The sequence below is a fragment of the Panulirus ornatus genome, chromosome 11, assembly GCF_036320965.1.
Source record: "Panulirus ornatus isolate Po-2019 chromosome 11, ASM3632096v1, whole genome shotgun sequence".
NCBI classification, from domain to species: Eukaryota; Metazoa; Arthropoda; class Malacostraca; order Decapoda; family Palinuridae; genus Panulirus; species Panulirus ornatus.
The window spans coordinates 47,635,317-47,649,733 of NC_092234.1; the positions used below are offsets into that span (position 1 = coordinate 47,635,317).

Consider the following 14,417-nt stretch of genomic DNA (forward strand, 5'->3'; position numbering starts at 1 on the left):
ACATATTAGTTTACTTATAAATCCGTAATTCGCTGGCACACCAAGTGTGTGTAAACCTTTTTTTTTTTTTGTGGACTTTTGTGTGTATAAAAGACCACATTATGGTACTATTATAAGTGTGGCTACCTTGGCGGTGGTGGTTTTGATAAAATAGGAGTTATATATTTTGTTTTACAAGTCTATTGAGATTCCCAATTATCTAAATGATGAAATGACTTTGGCCAGACTAGGCTGTTCATCACACCAGCGCGCGTGTGCCACATTCTCGCCAGTCTCTCTCTCTCTCTCTCTCTCTCTCTCTCTCTCTCTCTCTATCTATCTATCTATCTATCTATCTATCTATCTCCCGTTAGTCAGACGTAAGAGTCGCTTAAACAGTGAACGGTACTGTTTGCATGACTTGTCCGGGAGCGGTTCCGTTGCGAGTTAGGATCCATTATACGCGCGCACGCGCGAGAGAGAGAGGTGGAGGGAAAACGCCAGCCACTTTCCTCCAGATGCTGGATTATGTATGTTGTGTTCGAACGTTTATAAACACACACAATATTGAGAAGAAAAAAAAAGCTGTCAACGACGGGAAAGTTATAGACGTGCACTTGAACAAGGGACTTGAATTATCCGTCCCCGTTGTTTTCTCAGGAAGGGGTGGGGGTCGACATCGCTTGGGAGCAAAAGAAAAAAAACGCGCACTTGTTAGGCATCTTTTCTTTTGGAGACCTTGTGAAAGATCTTCTGCGGTATTTTGTAGGTCAAATTACCACGTTGGTGTCAATGCGATTTTGAGCTTAATTCCAAAACAGTATTGCAGAGAGATTCGGATACATTTATTAGAATCGTTTAATACCATTTTCCATGACTCTTTTTTTTCCGTGAGGATAAAAAGAAAATATACTGGTGATGGATTCGTATATGGTCTGCAGCAGATTGGAAATAAATGTCTGTGAAAACATTTATTGCATGTTCGTTTACTCTGCATGGACGGTACAAGATTTTAGTTAGATTTTGTTCGTTTGTACCCCGACTTGACAGACATATATATATATATATATATATATATATATATATATGTGTGTGTGTGTGTGTATATCTATAAATTTTCTGGCATTGTGAACAACCAAACATGGTTACATCTGCCTGTATGTTGGGGTATATATATATATATATATATATATATATATATATAAACTTTTTTATGGGAGAATTGAGTTTGGTTCTGGACCAAAGCAGTGCTTAACCGGATAAGGCCAGAACAGTGTTTATGTAAGGACGTGTGTCATCACACACATTTCCACTTTACAATCGTTTTTGAGGGTATATCGACCCTAGTTTACAATCTCTTCTGCATATATGCTCACACACACACACGACTCAGGGTATGTGGGTTTGTTTAAAGAGTTCGAAGGCTGGCTGTGTGTTGTGGATTGCGACAGAACCCCCTGTCAGTTTATTCGTTGTCTAGACTTATACATAGATGGAAGCTCTTCAATTGAGAGTATGGGTGAATGGGACATTTCCCTAGTGGGGGTAAGTGGAGGCAGGTACATACGGAAGTAGGCTACCATGTAGGTAGGGACTACATGTTGTTTGTCATGGCGTGCGTTGGTATGTGGTGCGTGTCGGCTGTGACTGGCTAGTGGGGGCTACACATCTCGCGTCCCGGCAGCTAGTGGTGGGCACCAACCAGTGTAGTAGTGTGACGTGCGTGTATGATCGAGGTACGTTACACCAGCCTTGAAATGACGGTATGCGCGCCAGGTTGGGTTTACTGATAGGTTCCTTTTAACTCGTCTTGCCAGTTTAAGGCACGTCAGTAGGTTCCTTTAACTCGTCGCACTTGTTTAAGGCACGTCATTAGGTTCCTTTAACTCGTCGTGCCAGTTTAAGGCATGTCAGTAGGTTCCTTTTAACTCGTCGTACCTGTTGAAGGCACGTCAGTAGGTTCCTTTAACTCGAGCCAGTTTAAGGCACGTCAGTAGGTTCCTTTTAACTCGTACCAGTTTAAGGCACGTCAGTAGGTTCCTTTAACTCGTCGTACCTGTTGAAGGCACGTCAGTAGGTTTCTTTAACTCGTCGTACCTGTTTAAGGCATGTCAGTAGGTTCATTTAACTCGTCGCACCTGTTTGAGTGTTTTACATATTGTAATGTTTAGCTCGGGTGGCCAAAGACCACAGAACCCTCAACTGTTACCATTTAACTGGCCAATGACAACGTGACCTTTGGCTGTTTACCATTCATTTGCCTTTCCTCCATTTTATCTCTCCACAGTCCAGTCTTTTTCCCTGAACTAGTGATAGATACATTTTGGACCAAATTTGGTGTGGGTTAGTTCATGGTCTTTGTGCAAAATCGTGCCCTCACCCCTGGCCCATCTGGTAAGTTCAGGGCTTAATGTAACAGGATATGTCATGAACCAGGTGAATGATACAGGGTCGTGTGTGCCAGTAGTTTTTGGTATAAATGCAGTTGTAGTCATGGTAGTAATACGCCCTTCATCACCCACGATTATGTGAAAGTAGAAGCCTGTTCGTGTCCACGTAAATGTTCTCCATTGAGCGGGATCTGGTAACTTGAAAACAGTAGCGTTAAACAGCGGCTCGCAACCACATGTGTGTGTGTGTGTGTGTGCTTAAGCTACGATACAGGCGCTTCTCGGGCAGTGGTAACGTAGTCTTGTGGTGAGGTGAGGTCGATCGACATTGCCATGTTCTGGGGAGGTTGAGGGGGGAAGGGGGTCCTTGGGGTTGGGGTTAGGTTAGGTTAGGTTAGGTTAGGGAGCCAGCACCCCCACCACCTCACCCTCCTTCGTGCTGGTCGTGATACCGGTTGTTTGGGGCACTTGGGTTGGGGTGGTGGGGGGTGGGTGTGTGTTGTGGTTGTGCTGGATGTTTTCCCGTTGTGAACAATGGTGGGGGGAGGAGGGGGGAAACCGGTAAGAGTTGGTGGTGGTGAGGTTTCTTCCTCCCAATATGGCCTGTTTGATCCACTTACTAAACAGCCGTGGTAGACGAAGGCTCTGCCCTCACCTCACAATTGCTCATTTATCCATCATAGACGACCTCTCCATCTATGATGTGGGGGCATGTGTGTGTGTGTCCGTCCGCCTCGCAAGTGGCTCCTCCCTCCCGCATGCGCCGTTGCACGGGGGTCCCGCTTCCTTCCTGCGCTTTGCCTCTGTTTTTTTTTTTTTTTTCTACTGTGGGGAAGGTCGAATGTCATCGAAACCATGGTGACCTTCAGGCGTTTTTCGTAGTTTCGTCTCCCTTCCCATCTGGAAAAGGGCAGCGGTGCACGCAGCGTGTACATCGCTCACTTGCGTATTTGGGTGTTCGATAATTCTGCAGACCATTCACTAAACGCTCTAGCTGTGTCCTACGTAAGGAGTAGTGTTTTAATCAGCGTAAATTTGTCTACGTATGCTAAGATGGTTATAATTGATCGCATCTTACAAGATAGACTTGATACTAGAGGTCTTATGAGTTGGTGTTCGTGGTGACACTACGAGACATCTCCCCAGGTAGGAAGCCGGAGAAGAAACTAGAGGGGGAGGAAAAAAAAGGCAGCCTTGTTTGTGCATTAGGGTGAACATTTGTTTGGTTTCAAGGCTTCTTTTTTCGACCCATGTCATCCTTATTGTCTACCTCCCAGCCTCTGTGTTAAGAGAGGGTGTTAACGTGAGAGATGGAGGGGGAACTGTGTCGAGTGTGGAGCTTCAAGTGTTTGTTTAGGTCATGGCGGCGGCGGAGGAGGAGACGACGCTGCTGCTGCCATCTGTGAGGCAGCGTGGGACATCCGGCTCCGACACGCCACTCACATCATTTGTCTTACTCGACAATACAGTTGCTATTGAAATAGGGTGATCAGTAGGAAGGGATATGAAGCTGATGATACTTGGCTGTGAATCTGCTTGGTAAATGGTGATCCAAATAACTTTTGGGGAGTTTTGGATGTATGAGACGCTCCCCAGACCCGCTCGGTTCAACTAACCATGGTTGTGTTGTAATCCCCCTCCTCCTCCTCTTGCTTAAGGGAAATACTTCCTGTTGTTAAGTTGTTGTGTTGTCATTATGTCTGCCACACGAATCCTGGGGTTCAACGTTGAAAGTCGAGAAAGATTTTTTTTAGTAATGTTGTACAAAGGGAAGTGAGTGGGTGGTTGGTGGCCGTGATTATTTGATAGTGTTGATTGCTTCCTTCTCATGGGTCAGGTCAGTCAGACGTGTCCTTCTTAAAAGATGTATCACATGATAGACGTGGAAGAACGATGTATTTTATCATGAATTTACCTTCATACGTGACTCGTGTGGCATTGGACACAAACTTGATCAGTCCAGTGGATCGAAGTTGCAAAAGAAAAAAAAAATATGTAGATGTTACGTGACTACCATTTCGTTGTCACAGCTTTTTTAGTGTATCACATGTTTAATGGGCGATAAATCCCGGTTAAGTAAAGGTATTAAGCGATTTATTGCAACATTGTAAGAAGTTTGAATTGGAATTATGACTTGCTCTTTTTTTTCTATAGTTTGTTGTGTTGCTCCTTGAAATGTTGTTCACTTGATATCAATGGTATTTCTATTTATCTTTTCCCTGATGGAATCTCGGGTGTTGGACGCTCTGGTGTAAGCAGGCTACCCTCGTGCTCTTTTCTGTATCCTTTTCATAGGAAGGGCTTAACACACACACACACACACACACACAAGTGTTTGTTACAAGTTTCGTCATATTTCGACCCGCCTCCAGACACTTGTCAAAGGAAGAAATTCAACTAACTGGGAGGACAGGATCTCAGATGACGTAAGAAGCCTAGTGAGGTCTCCTCCCATTATCCTCGAATAGGCTTTGTTCGCTCTCGTGTCACTTGAACACACTGACTGCCATTTATATATATATATACATATATATATATATATATATATATATATATATATATATTATATATTTCCCCCGGACATATGTTAAGCATTTTGCCAACAGCTTGTCATGTTAAGAGACCTAAAGGATTCGCCATTTCGTAATTTAACATTAACCTGACTCTTGTTTATTGCACACGTCTCTCCTCCAACCAACCAAGAGGATCGTCACCGTTCGTACGGTAACGTCTGATAACCGAATCTGTGAGGGTTGTTCACCTTTCACAATGCATTGAAAATGGCCAGCAAGATCCCGTTGCATCGTTGGCAGCTGATAACATAATTCGGTTGCAAGTGAGGCTGGTTAGGTGGGGGATGCATGCTGTCATTGACGTGTGGGGGGCTGGGGGCGCTTTACCGTTAGAGTTTGTTGGGTGTAGTTTTATTTTGTCTTGGTGTTAAAGACGGGTTATGGATATTAACGTATTCTAGATCGGAATGGAGAGCCTCATCGTAAAAAAAAAAAAAGGTGTGTCCCCCTGCCATAGATTTCTTAGGTGGTTGAATTGTCTGTGGCGTGAATATGCGCCACTGAGGTGTGTTGTCGACCTCTTGTTTTGCATACTGCTCAACACAAGCAGGACTTTAAAAGTGATGTTGCAAGCCACTGTGGTAGTAACCACATGATATTTATATAAGAATTTCTGCTGATCTTTCGCAGTTCGAGCGTGCGTGTGTGTGTGTAAAAAGAGCTCGTCTTACACATGTTTGATGTGGTGGTAGCTTAAGTTTGTCTTACACATGTTTGATGTGATGGTAGCTTAAAGTTTGTCTTACACATGTTTGATGTGGAGGTAACTTGGAAGTTTTCCTCGCCATAGTTTCTAATGCTAGTGGAATTTTTATATTATTTTTGTTTTGCCTATTTGATGAGGTGCATTTTGATTCGTCACCCATGACATGACATCTGAAATCCTCTTGACACTTTTCCATTTCTTTCCCCCCGTCTAGTTGAGAGAAGCTCTCTTGGCTAGCTTTGTAGAACCTCACCAAACCATCGCTATCATGAGTACCGAGACCCAGCTCAAGGATTTACCCAAGGTCAGCACCGACCTCAAGGGTCAGCTGGAGGGCTTCACCGCCGACAAACTGAAGAAGATCGACACTACTGAGAAGTCCTTCTTACCCACTAAGGAAGGTAAGTCCAAACAGTCCGTGGTTAGTGTGCGCGGGCGGTGGTAGGTGGTGGATGGGCGCGAAAACAGCGGAAGGTCTTGCGACCAAAACCTGGGTTATGGCGCCAGCCAGTCCGAGAGTCTCTAACGGATGACAAGTGTTAAGAGGAGGAGAGGGAGAACTCCTGGACGCGCCAGCCAAGTCTCATTGTTGATGGAGACTAGTGTGTTCCTAATCCCACCATTTTCATCGAACAGGAAGTGTTTTATAGATGTATCTAAATGTTAGCTGAGAATATCCCTATATATTTTTTTTTTTTTTTTGTGTGTGTAGGCCTTGAACTGTAAGGTATTGTTGACTTTAACGGGAAAGTGTTAAAGGTGGATGTAGCCAGGGGAAGTGGAAGTGTATTCCCAACACGGAATTGAGGTCGCGAGGTGAGTTGGGTGTCTGAATCAGTGGCTAGAATTAAAAGATTCTGGTCGATTGGGTACTTAGCACCTCAGACTCTTGTGTGAAACTGGTTGTTATTGTTATATTTACATGCTCTGTGTATATTATAGAAATTATGTTTCTTTATTGTTGACAGAGAACCTTTCTCTTTTGGGTTACACCATATGTTATTGGTCTGTAATCCCAAGTAAAAAAAACTTATACAATCCCATGGGAAAGAATGTTGTACTACCCCTATATCGATAAGAAATCCTTCATACTGTATAATTCTGTTGAAAAAATATCTGCACTACCAAGTGAAAACCACTATGATAATGTAGTCTCAAGACACTACTTTTTTCATTCGAAAAAAAAAATGTGTATGTTCTGTGAAATGAAATACTTGCTTATGTTACCAGGGAAAATCGGGTTACCCAGTACATTTTTTTTTGTGTGTGTGATCTAATGGTAGATGGCACCAGCTATATTATATTGGATGTAGTTTACAAACTCGTAATGCGCGGTGTATGTATGTATTAGTGGTTCTTTTTTTTTTTTTTTTTTTACATTACGAAAGGTCGTGGCTTGGGTTAGGTTTGACCAGCATGAGTGGTACAGGAGGGGTGTTTTGAAGCAGTTTATTACAAGTGTTTAATAGCAAAAAAAAAAAGGGGGGGGGGGCACAGGTTATGAGTTCCTTTTGGTATGTATTTTTCCTGTAAATAAAACTTAGTTTATATTGGTAATGTGCAGACAGATTGACTCATTGTTGTCTCTTCTAAATAATGTTATTGTATTGAAGTAGGAGAGAGAAAGGATTAGAAGGTAACTTGGTCAGTTTGGCGAGTGGGAGAGGCTTCCCAAATAAAAACCATCGTAGCCTATCAAATGTGTGAAGGTAAGTGTACTTGCTTGCTATGGTTTTGCTGCACCATATTTTGAGTTGCTCTTTTATTTATTTATTTATTTATTTATTTTTTGCGATTATCGGTAGCTTTAGTAGAAGTATATTGGCGTTGTGCGAGGCAAGTGCTTGGAGAGCCTCAAGGCACTGTGTATTATAATGCATGAGGGAGAGAATGGCAGTTGGTTAGCCATCGTCTGGCCTTAGACGGGTTGCCAGATGTCTACTTATTAACGGCAGTTCAGAAACGGTTAAACACAAATACTAGGGATGTGTATAGTCTAGTCAGTCACCCGGTAACCTGGACGCACTGCAGTGTGTATATGACCAGTGGACTGGTGTGAGTGTGTGTGTACACAGGGTGGTGTAGGTACAATGTTGTTTTCAACTGCAACTGGGGGGTCGTACTGTCGTACTCCAAGGGGCATGTACGACCCCTTCCCTCCTAGAAGAAGGGCTGCTAGGTGGTAGTGGTGGTGGTAGTAGTGTGTGCGTCCTAGGAAAAAGCTCTCCAAATCGCTGTAACCACTTGGTATATATACATGACACCCCCCACCAAGACCTGGGAAGTGCTGTAGTTACGAAGTATTTTCTTTCATCAGTTGACACCTACAGATGGTTGGCTTTCGCAGTAGAGAAGGCAAAACCCCCCCCTCAAGCATTTTTATTTTTATTTTTCACAAGGTTAGATCGTATATGTTGCCATGCCTGAAGCGATGCTTAAAGTATGAAGACATTAGCAGTTTATTGAGAGCCATGCTAACTCTCTGAAGTAGTTTGCACGTAGTCTTGCTTATTCATTGTAGTTGTCTCAAATGAGAGAATTTGTGGTTTATTAATCTTCAGACTTGTGTTACTACTTCAGTGAGTGCTTGCCAAAAAAAAAGAGTAGATATTTGAATGCACATCATTTTCCATGCACCAGTTTTTTGTTTGTTTTGCATGAAATTTTTGTGTAGTTTTTCACAATGTGTGACAAGCCAGCATGGTGAGGACAAGTTTATCCCAAAGAACATATTTCCAACATGATACACAAAGCTTCTACGGTTCATGGTACATGTTTAAGCTGTGATCAGAGTTCACCAAACCCTATTTTTAAATTGTTTCCTTGTTTGTCATATCTTTATTTAACCCTAGAGATTTGTCAGTGTTTTATTGCTCTGAATAAGTTTGATTTGACTTGTCCCATTCGGTCCTTAATCCAGTTAAACCTGGTTTATGAAGGTTTTCATCAGTTCACTCCCCCACACCACCACGACCACCACACTCAATACAGTTGGACAGGACCTCACGTGTGGGTAAACTCCCCCATGATCCACAAACAGAATTCACGAACTTCCTACCGAATAACGAACACACTTAGTCTTAGGGAAAAAAAAAAAAACACACTCGCACTCCAGACCAGACTGCACAATCTTAGGTACACACGACGCACACACAACACATACCAGTGACCATGAGTCATCACGGGGCAGCACGAAGCCGCCTGGGTTCGAATCCAGGCAGGGCGTGGCAGTCGGCCCACATCCAACCCAGGAATGAAACCACCCCTCAGGGCTGATCATTAGATAGGTAGTTTGCTTTAGTGTGTATAATTGAAGGTTGAGACGGTAATACGTCTAACACACACACACACACACACACACACACACACACTCCTCAGCCTGCCCCACCATACTCTCTGGTACTTTGAACATGTTGTGCATGCTTTAAGTAGATGTAATATGCTTGTAACACCCAGAGCCTTGAAGCCCAGGGTGGCAGACAGGATGGGGAGGGGGAAAAAAAAAAAAAGGTGTTTACTTAGTGTGGACAGACAGAGGATTAAGAGGGTTTGGGGTATCATGATTAGCAGTGGTTATGCATGATTGCCTTGTTATTGCATGGCTGGCAGACGTGGCACAGGAGAAGCAACACAATGAACTCATCGAGAACATCAACGGGTTCAGAGCGGAGACGCTGAAGCGCACCTCAACCTCGGAGAAGATCGTCCTACCGACTAATAAAGGTATGGTGTCCAGAGTGTATGTGGCCACTAGAGTTAGTCGGTGGTCCTCTAGATTAAGTCATGGGTGGTGGTGGTGGTGAACCGCCGTCGCGGGGGGCCCCGTCCGTGGTGAGCCGCCGTCGCGGGGGGGCCCCGTCCGTGGTGAGCCGCCGTCGCGGGGGGGCCCCCGTCCGTGGTGAGCCGCCGTCGCGGGGGCCCTCCGTCCGTGGTGAGCCACCTTCGGAGGGCCACTCCCGTCCGTGGTGAGCCGCCGTCGGAGGGCCGCCCCCGTCCGTGGTGAGCCGCCGCCCCAGGCCCCCCCGTCCGTGGTACCCCACGCTGTCAGTGTTGGTTGACACCAAGTCGTATTCACTGTTATGACTTAGGTCACGTGCAGCCCAGCACTCCACGTAGTGTCTAGAAGGTGTGTAGGTCACGTGCAGCCCAGCACCACGTAGTGTCTAGAAGGTGTGTATCACGACTGGCCTTGCTTGTAGTCCTGCCGGCGGGCAGAGAATAGTTGTAGTTGTGGTGGCTTGTGGATGGTTGACTGGTGGTAGTGAAGAAAGAGGCTAGGGTAATTCAGATTGGTAGAGCACGACTGATCTATGGATGTGTGTTTTGTTATGTGAAAAGCACAGTAGATGTGTCTCAGTGTAGGTGGCAGTAGTCCAGTGGAGGAGGTGTTTTAACTTGGTTATCAGTCCACCAGGCTTGGAGGAGACGGAGGGCGGGGGAGAAGTTGGCACGGCGCCCATCTCAGGATAACGCCTACTGATAATGCCCTCCCACCTCCAGTAACGCAACCTCGGCATTCATTCCACACATTAAAAAAGACGCTTTTTCTGACGTTGATTTGTACATTTCATCTTCGTCCTTCACGTAACGTGCGTTGGCAGTGGGTGGTTCGAGTGTGTGATCTTGAGTTCAGTAAGTTTTAAAATTGTAATTTGTTGTAGATGATGACAGGCCGCTTAACCGGACGCCCTGTGGTGCGGGGCGAGGTGGCTGAGGGGGGGAACCTGTTGCCGTCGCTCGAATTTCCTTCCATCCCTCATCATCCAGTCATTAAAAGCAGTGTGGAATGATATAGAGATGTTAATATCAGGCACCTGCATCAGTTCAGCACAAGTGTGCCGTTTATTTCGGCATGGGCGTCGGGTGTGAAGTGCTTTTAAAGTGCGATGCCCAAGTATGGGGTTGCTTTCGTGCGCACTGGCAACGGCGAGCCGAATGCGCGCAGTCGCCACTCCCCCTCCCCATGACTACCTCGATCAGGGTGCCCCCCCATGACTGCCTCGCTCAGGGGTGCCCCCCCCCCCCATGATTGCCTCGCTCATGGGGGCCCCCATGACTGCCTCGCTCAGAGGGGGTGGTGGGTGTGATGTCTGGCCAGACTTGGGAGAGGGGTGGTGGTATGGTGGACAATTTTTTTTTCCCCTTGGGAGTTTAGATTTTGTCATATTTTGATGTCATATTTTTTAATGTTTTTTTTTTTGAAAGGGTGTTAATGTGCACCTTATGACATATATAGAGGAAAACACAATGCAAACTCTCTGGTCGTGAATGTTGAGAAGGATGCTTATAGATGTTCTCCACCATAGTGCTCTTTTAATCATGCCCAACACCTAAGGTAAGTCCGGAAGGCAGAAATCTTGCTAACCTTACCAACTGGTGATAGCAGTTTGCGTGAAGATATGGCAGAAAAGATGCATCTTATCATTCACTCTTCAGGATAACATTAAAAAAAATTGTGGGCCATGTATATGAAATGGTGTACCTCAACATATTGTATTTTTAGATAGCCATATGTCCATGTATTTAAGTGTAACTTGTTCCATGATGAAGATTGGCCTTTGGTACGTCAGCCCATGTCTGTTGTCCCAAAAGATTGAATGGTTAGTTGTGATTATTATATATATTCTGACCTGGTGTTCGGTGTGCCTTGGAGCCTTTGCTTTTTGTGTTACCCATTTCATCTTGCACTTTCACCTAGTGTTCAGAATAATTTTGTGATTATAGTGTCAGTTTTTTTGATACAGTCATGAAGCATTTTAGTGTGCATGAAGTGAGGTGCTATAGCCTTGGATTGGGCCAGCTTTACAGTCACTATGCTTTTACATGCATTAAGATGCACTGATATGAGACATGAACAGATTTTTTTCATACTCATGATCCCTGCAGTCAATTTCTGCTGTCAGTATTCACTCCTTCCTTCTGTTTTCACTTTTTTTCATATCTCCTTTCTCTTTTTAGTCTTGCCTCAGTCCATCCATTCCCATCTCCATCACTTTTCCTCAAGATTAATTTCATACCTTCTTACCTTTTCATTTTTCCACAATTTATACTTTCATTTTGGTTACCTTTCCCTCTGTCTTCCTCCCTCGTTCACTCCCTCTTACCAAAAATCTCGAAGTATTCATAAGTACTACCTCCCTCTTTCATGTAGTTGGTAGGGAGCCACCTGCCAGGATGGTGAGAGGGGGTGTTGACAGCTGCACACCTCGATGGGTTTTCATTTCCTTCCAACATTCACCCAGGGTGCTATCTTGCTACTGGGCCCACAACTTTTTCTAAGTGATTAGCTTTTCCTGCACTGTACACTAGCCTGTCTTTTAGCAAAATCTGTTAAGTATTCATAAGTAACTACTACCCTCCTTCTTTCTATTTTTGGTTGGTGGTATGTAGCCATAGAGGTATGTTACCCCCCTGCCACCTGAGTATCAAGATAGTCAGAGACTTGCACACTGAGCTCCACTTCCTTGGCTGTCAAGGATCACTCCTCTGGCTCAATTAGCTGTCGTTTGCCTCACCCACACATGAACTGTTGGCCTCCCTTCTCCTCTATCCATTGTGATCTGTTTTTGATAAACTGTAATGATCCAGATGTCTCCACTGCATATATGTTTTGGACACATTGTGTGACCATCAGTCAGTTTTTCCTCTAATCCCTTAATGTTTCAATTTTAAAGTTGAATTTCAGATGTTTATTTTAAGTTATGGTTTGTCATAATGTTAGAGCTTGGTCCAATCTTTTCAGATTTTTTTTTCACACAAGGTCCACTTTTCAAAAAAGGCTTATAACAGATGTCACCCCTTTTCATTATGATAACTTGTCATAGGAGTAGTTATTGTGCTGTTGCTCTGTTTCTTGGTGCTAGCTTCCTAGTCTACAGAAGCTTATGTAGCATTGGGCTATCCATTGGAGCTTTTCTTTCAGTAGTATATACAAGGAAAGTCCTCTGCAAATGTCATAGTTTCTTCTCTGTACTCTGTAAATGTTGGTAATTAAACCCCCAGGCTTTTTTCTATGAAGCTTTAAAAAGCTGAAGCCATGCAATTTTGAGATTTTATGTGGGGATTATTAATGGACTGGGGAAAATTTATGGACCAAGCTCAGCAACTGCTTTTTTTCTGCATGATATGCACTTACCCTGATAAGACCTTCATGACCTTTATATCCTGCTGCATGGCTCTGCACGGTGTGGTTGTTTCAGACGTGGAATTGGAGAAACAAGCAAAAGCTCATCTTCAGGCTGTCGAGGGCTTCAATGCAGCCAACTTGAAGCATGCCTATATGAAGGAAAAAATTGTTTTACCAGCAAAGGAAGGTGTGTTACTTTTTTATTATTACTGTCACCCATTTTTTTTCAGGTGATTTGGAAATGGATATTTGAAGACAACTTTTATCATGCAATCCACAAAACTTTCAGATGATATTTTACATATACAAAGAATGGATGCATATCTTGTCAAGGCACCCTTTTTTTTGCTTATCAAAACTTTTAATTTGATTTTCAGTTTTATTTGCACAGAGTAACTTTTGAGCAATTTGATTATAAAAGTGCCTGAATTAGGGATTTAGTATAGTTGGACATTGAACAGAATGGCCCCACCTCATTTTTGAAAGTTTCTGAATACAGGAGAATTCTGCTGTACTTAATACCATAATTACCAACTAGAAATAACTACTTAAAAGTAGTATGTCTGGGAGATTTTCATTTTACAATCTAGAACCCCTTTTAGGGGGCTTCTTGCAGTTTAATAAATTTGAAATAAAGTATGGGTTTTATAGTAATGGAATTATGTCCTGCTTAGAAGTAGCTGTTGCTACAGATTATAGATATCAGAAAAGTACGATGTCTAGTTTATGTGGACTGACTTATTCAAATTTGGCAAAATGGTTGATACTGAACGTGAAGCTTATCTGATGCTAGTCATGTTACAAAAACTGAGTTTTGTCTTGTTAATAAAACACGATGCTTGGCAGGTAATCTGTAACAAGTGTTCAGTTATTGGCTGGCAGAATTACAAATTTTAAAAAACTGCAAACGATTTAGTTTTAATTTAACTTTATACAGCTAGTGACATGAAAAGTATTGCTGCATAAGGTATTTGGGACAGTAAGTTCCTGAATCAAAAATATGTAGGGAGAATACATTGTTCAAGGTAGAATGAATGTTCTAATAAATGTTGCCCAGTTCACTGGAAAGTTCTTTCTTGAAGATTGATATTCTGAGTTAGTGTATTGATGTAGCATGCATTTTTGGTGTGTGATGTGTGCCTTTTATTTTACATTTTGAGATACAGTCTGCAGGTCCTGATTTGAAACTTCTTTTGGCCAGCTCTACTTCTCATTGGCTATATAGCTCTCAAATCAATGGTGAATGATTCTGTTAATGAAGCTTGCTGTACTTGCATGAAAACAAGAAATAAGAATGAAAAGAGCTGTTCTTGGTATATGCAAAGCAGAAAAGTATTGAAAAGTCAAGGGATAGAAATAAGAAGAGCTTTAAAGATGAAAAAAAGATAACATAATTAGAAGTGCTAGGTATGAAGTGTGAGAGTCAATGGTGTTTTACCTTAGTCCTTGGAAGTGTATTTTGTCACTTTTGAACCTCCCTGCATCAATAAGTTTTACGGACATTTCTTACAAGATTTCAGATGTCTTGTGGAAATTGTTTGATATTTTTTATAACTTCCAAACACAGTTTTTGTATCTAAATAGCTGGCATTAAATTTTTTATACTTTATAACCATTAAACCATGTAAATCTACGTTTCAAGA

General features: G+C 43.0%; 1 protein-coding gene and 1 long non-coding RNA gene across 19 annotated transcripts in view; both read left to right on the forward strand.

Moving 5' to 3' along the window:
* The window catches only part of cib (thymosin beta cib), a 271,621-nt gene that overhangs the window by 242,106 nt on the left and 15,098 nt on the right, over positions 1-14,417 (forward strand). For 11 of the 18 annotated variants that reach the window (XM_071666911.1, XM_071666918.1, XM_071666927.1 and 8 more), the window contains 3 exons: positions 5,863-6,049; positions 9,258-9,371; positions 12,848-12,961. In XM_071666911.1, the coding sequence (XP_071523012.1) occupies positions 5,863-6,049; positions 9,258-9,371; positions 12,848-12,961 (415 nt within the window). Of the gene's footprint in view, positions 1-5,675; positions 5,706-5,862; positions 6,050-9,257; positions 9,372-12,847; positions 12,962-14,417 lie in introns of those variants that run through there. The other 7 variants (XM_071666915.1, XM_071666923.1, XM_071666924.1 and 4 more) reach the window with 4 other exon arrangements.
* Positions 9,391-11,495, forward strand: LOC139751474 (uncharacterized). The gene is made up of 2 exons (XR_011713350.1): positions 9,391-9,774; positions 9,819-11,495. It is a non-coding gene; the product is annotated as an uncharacterized lncRNA (long non-coding RNA).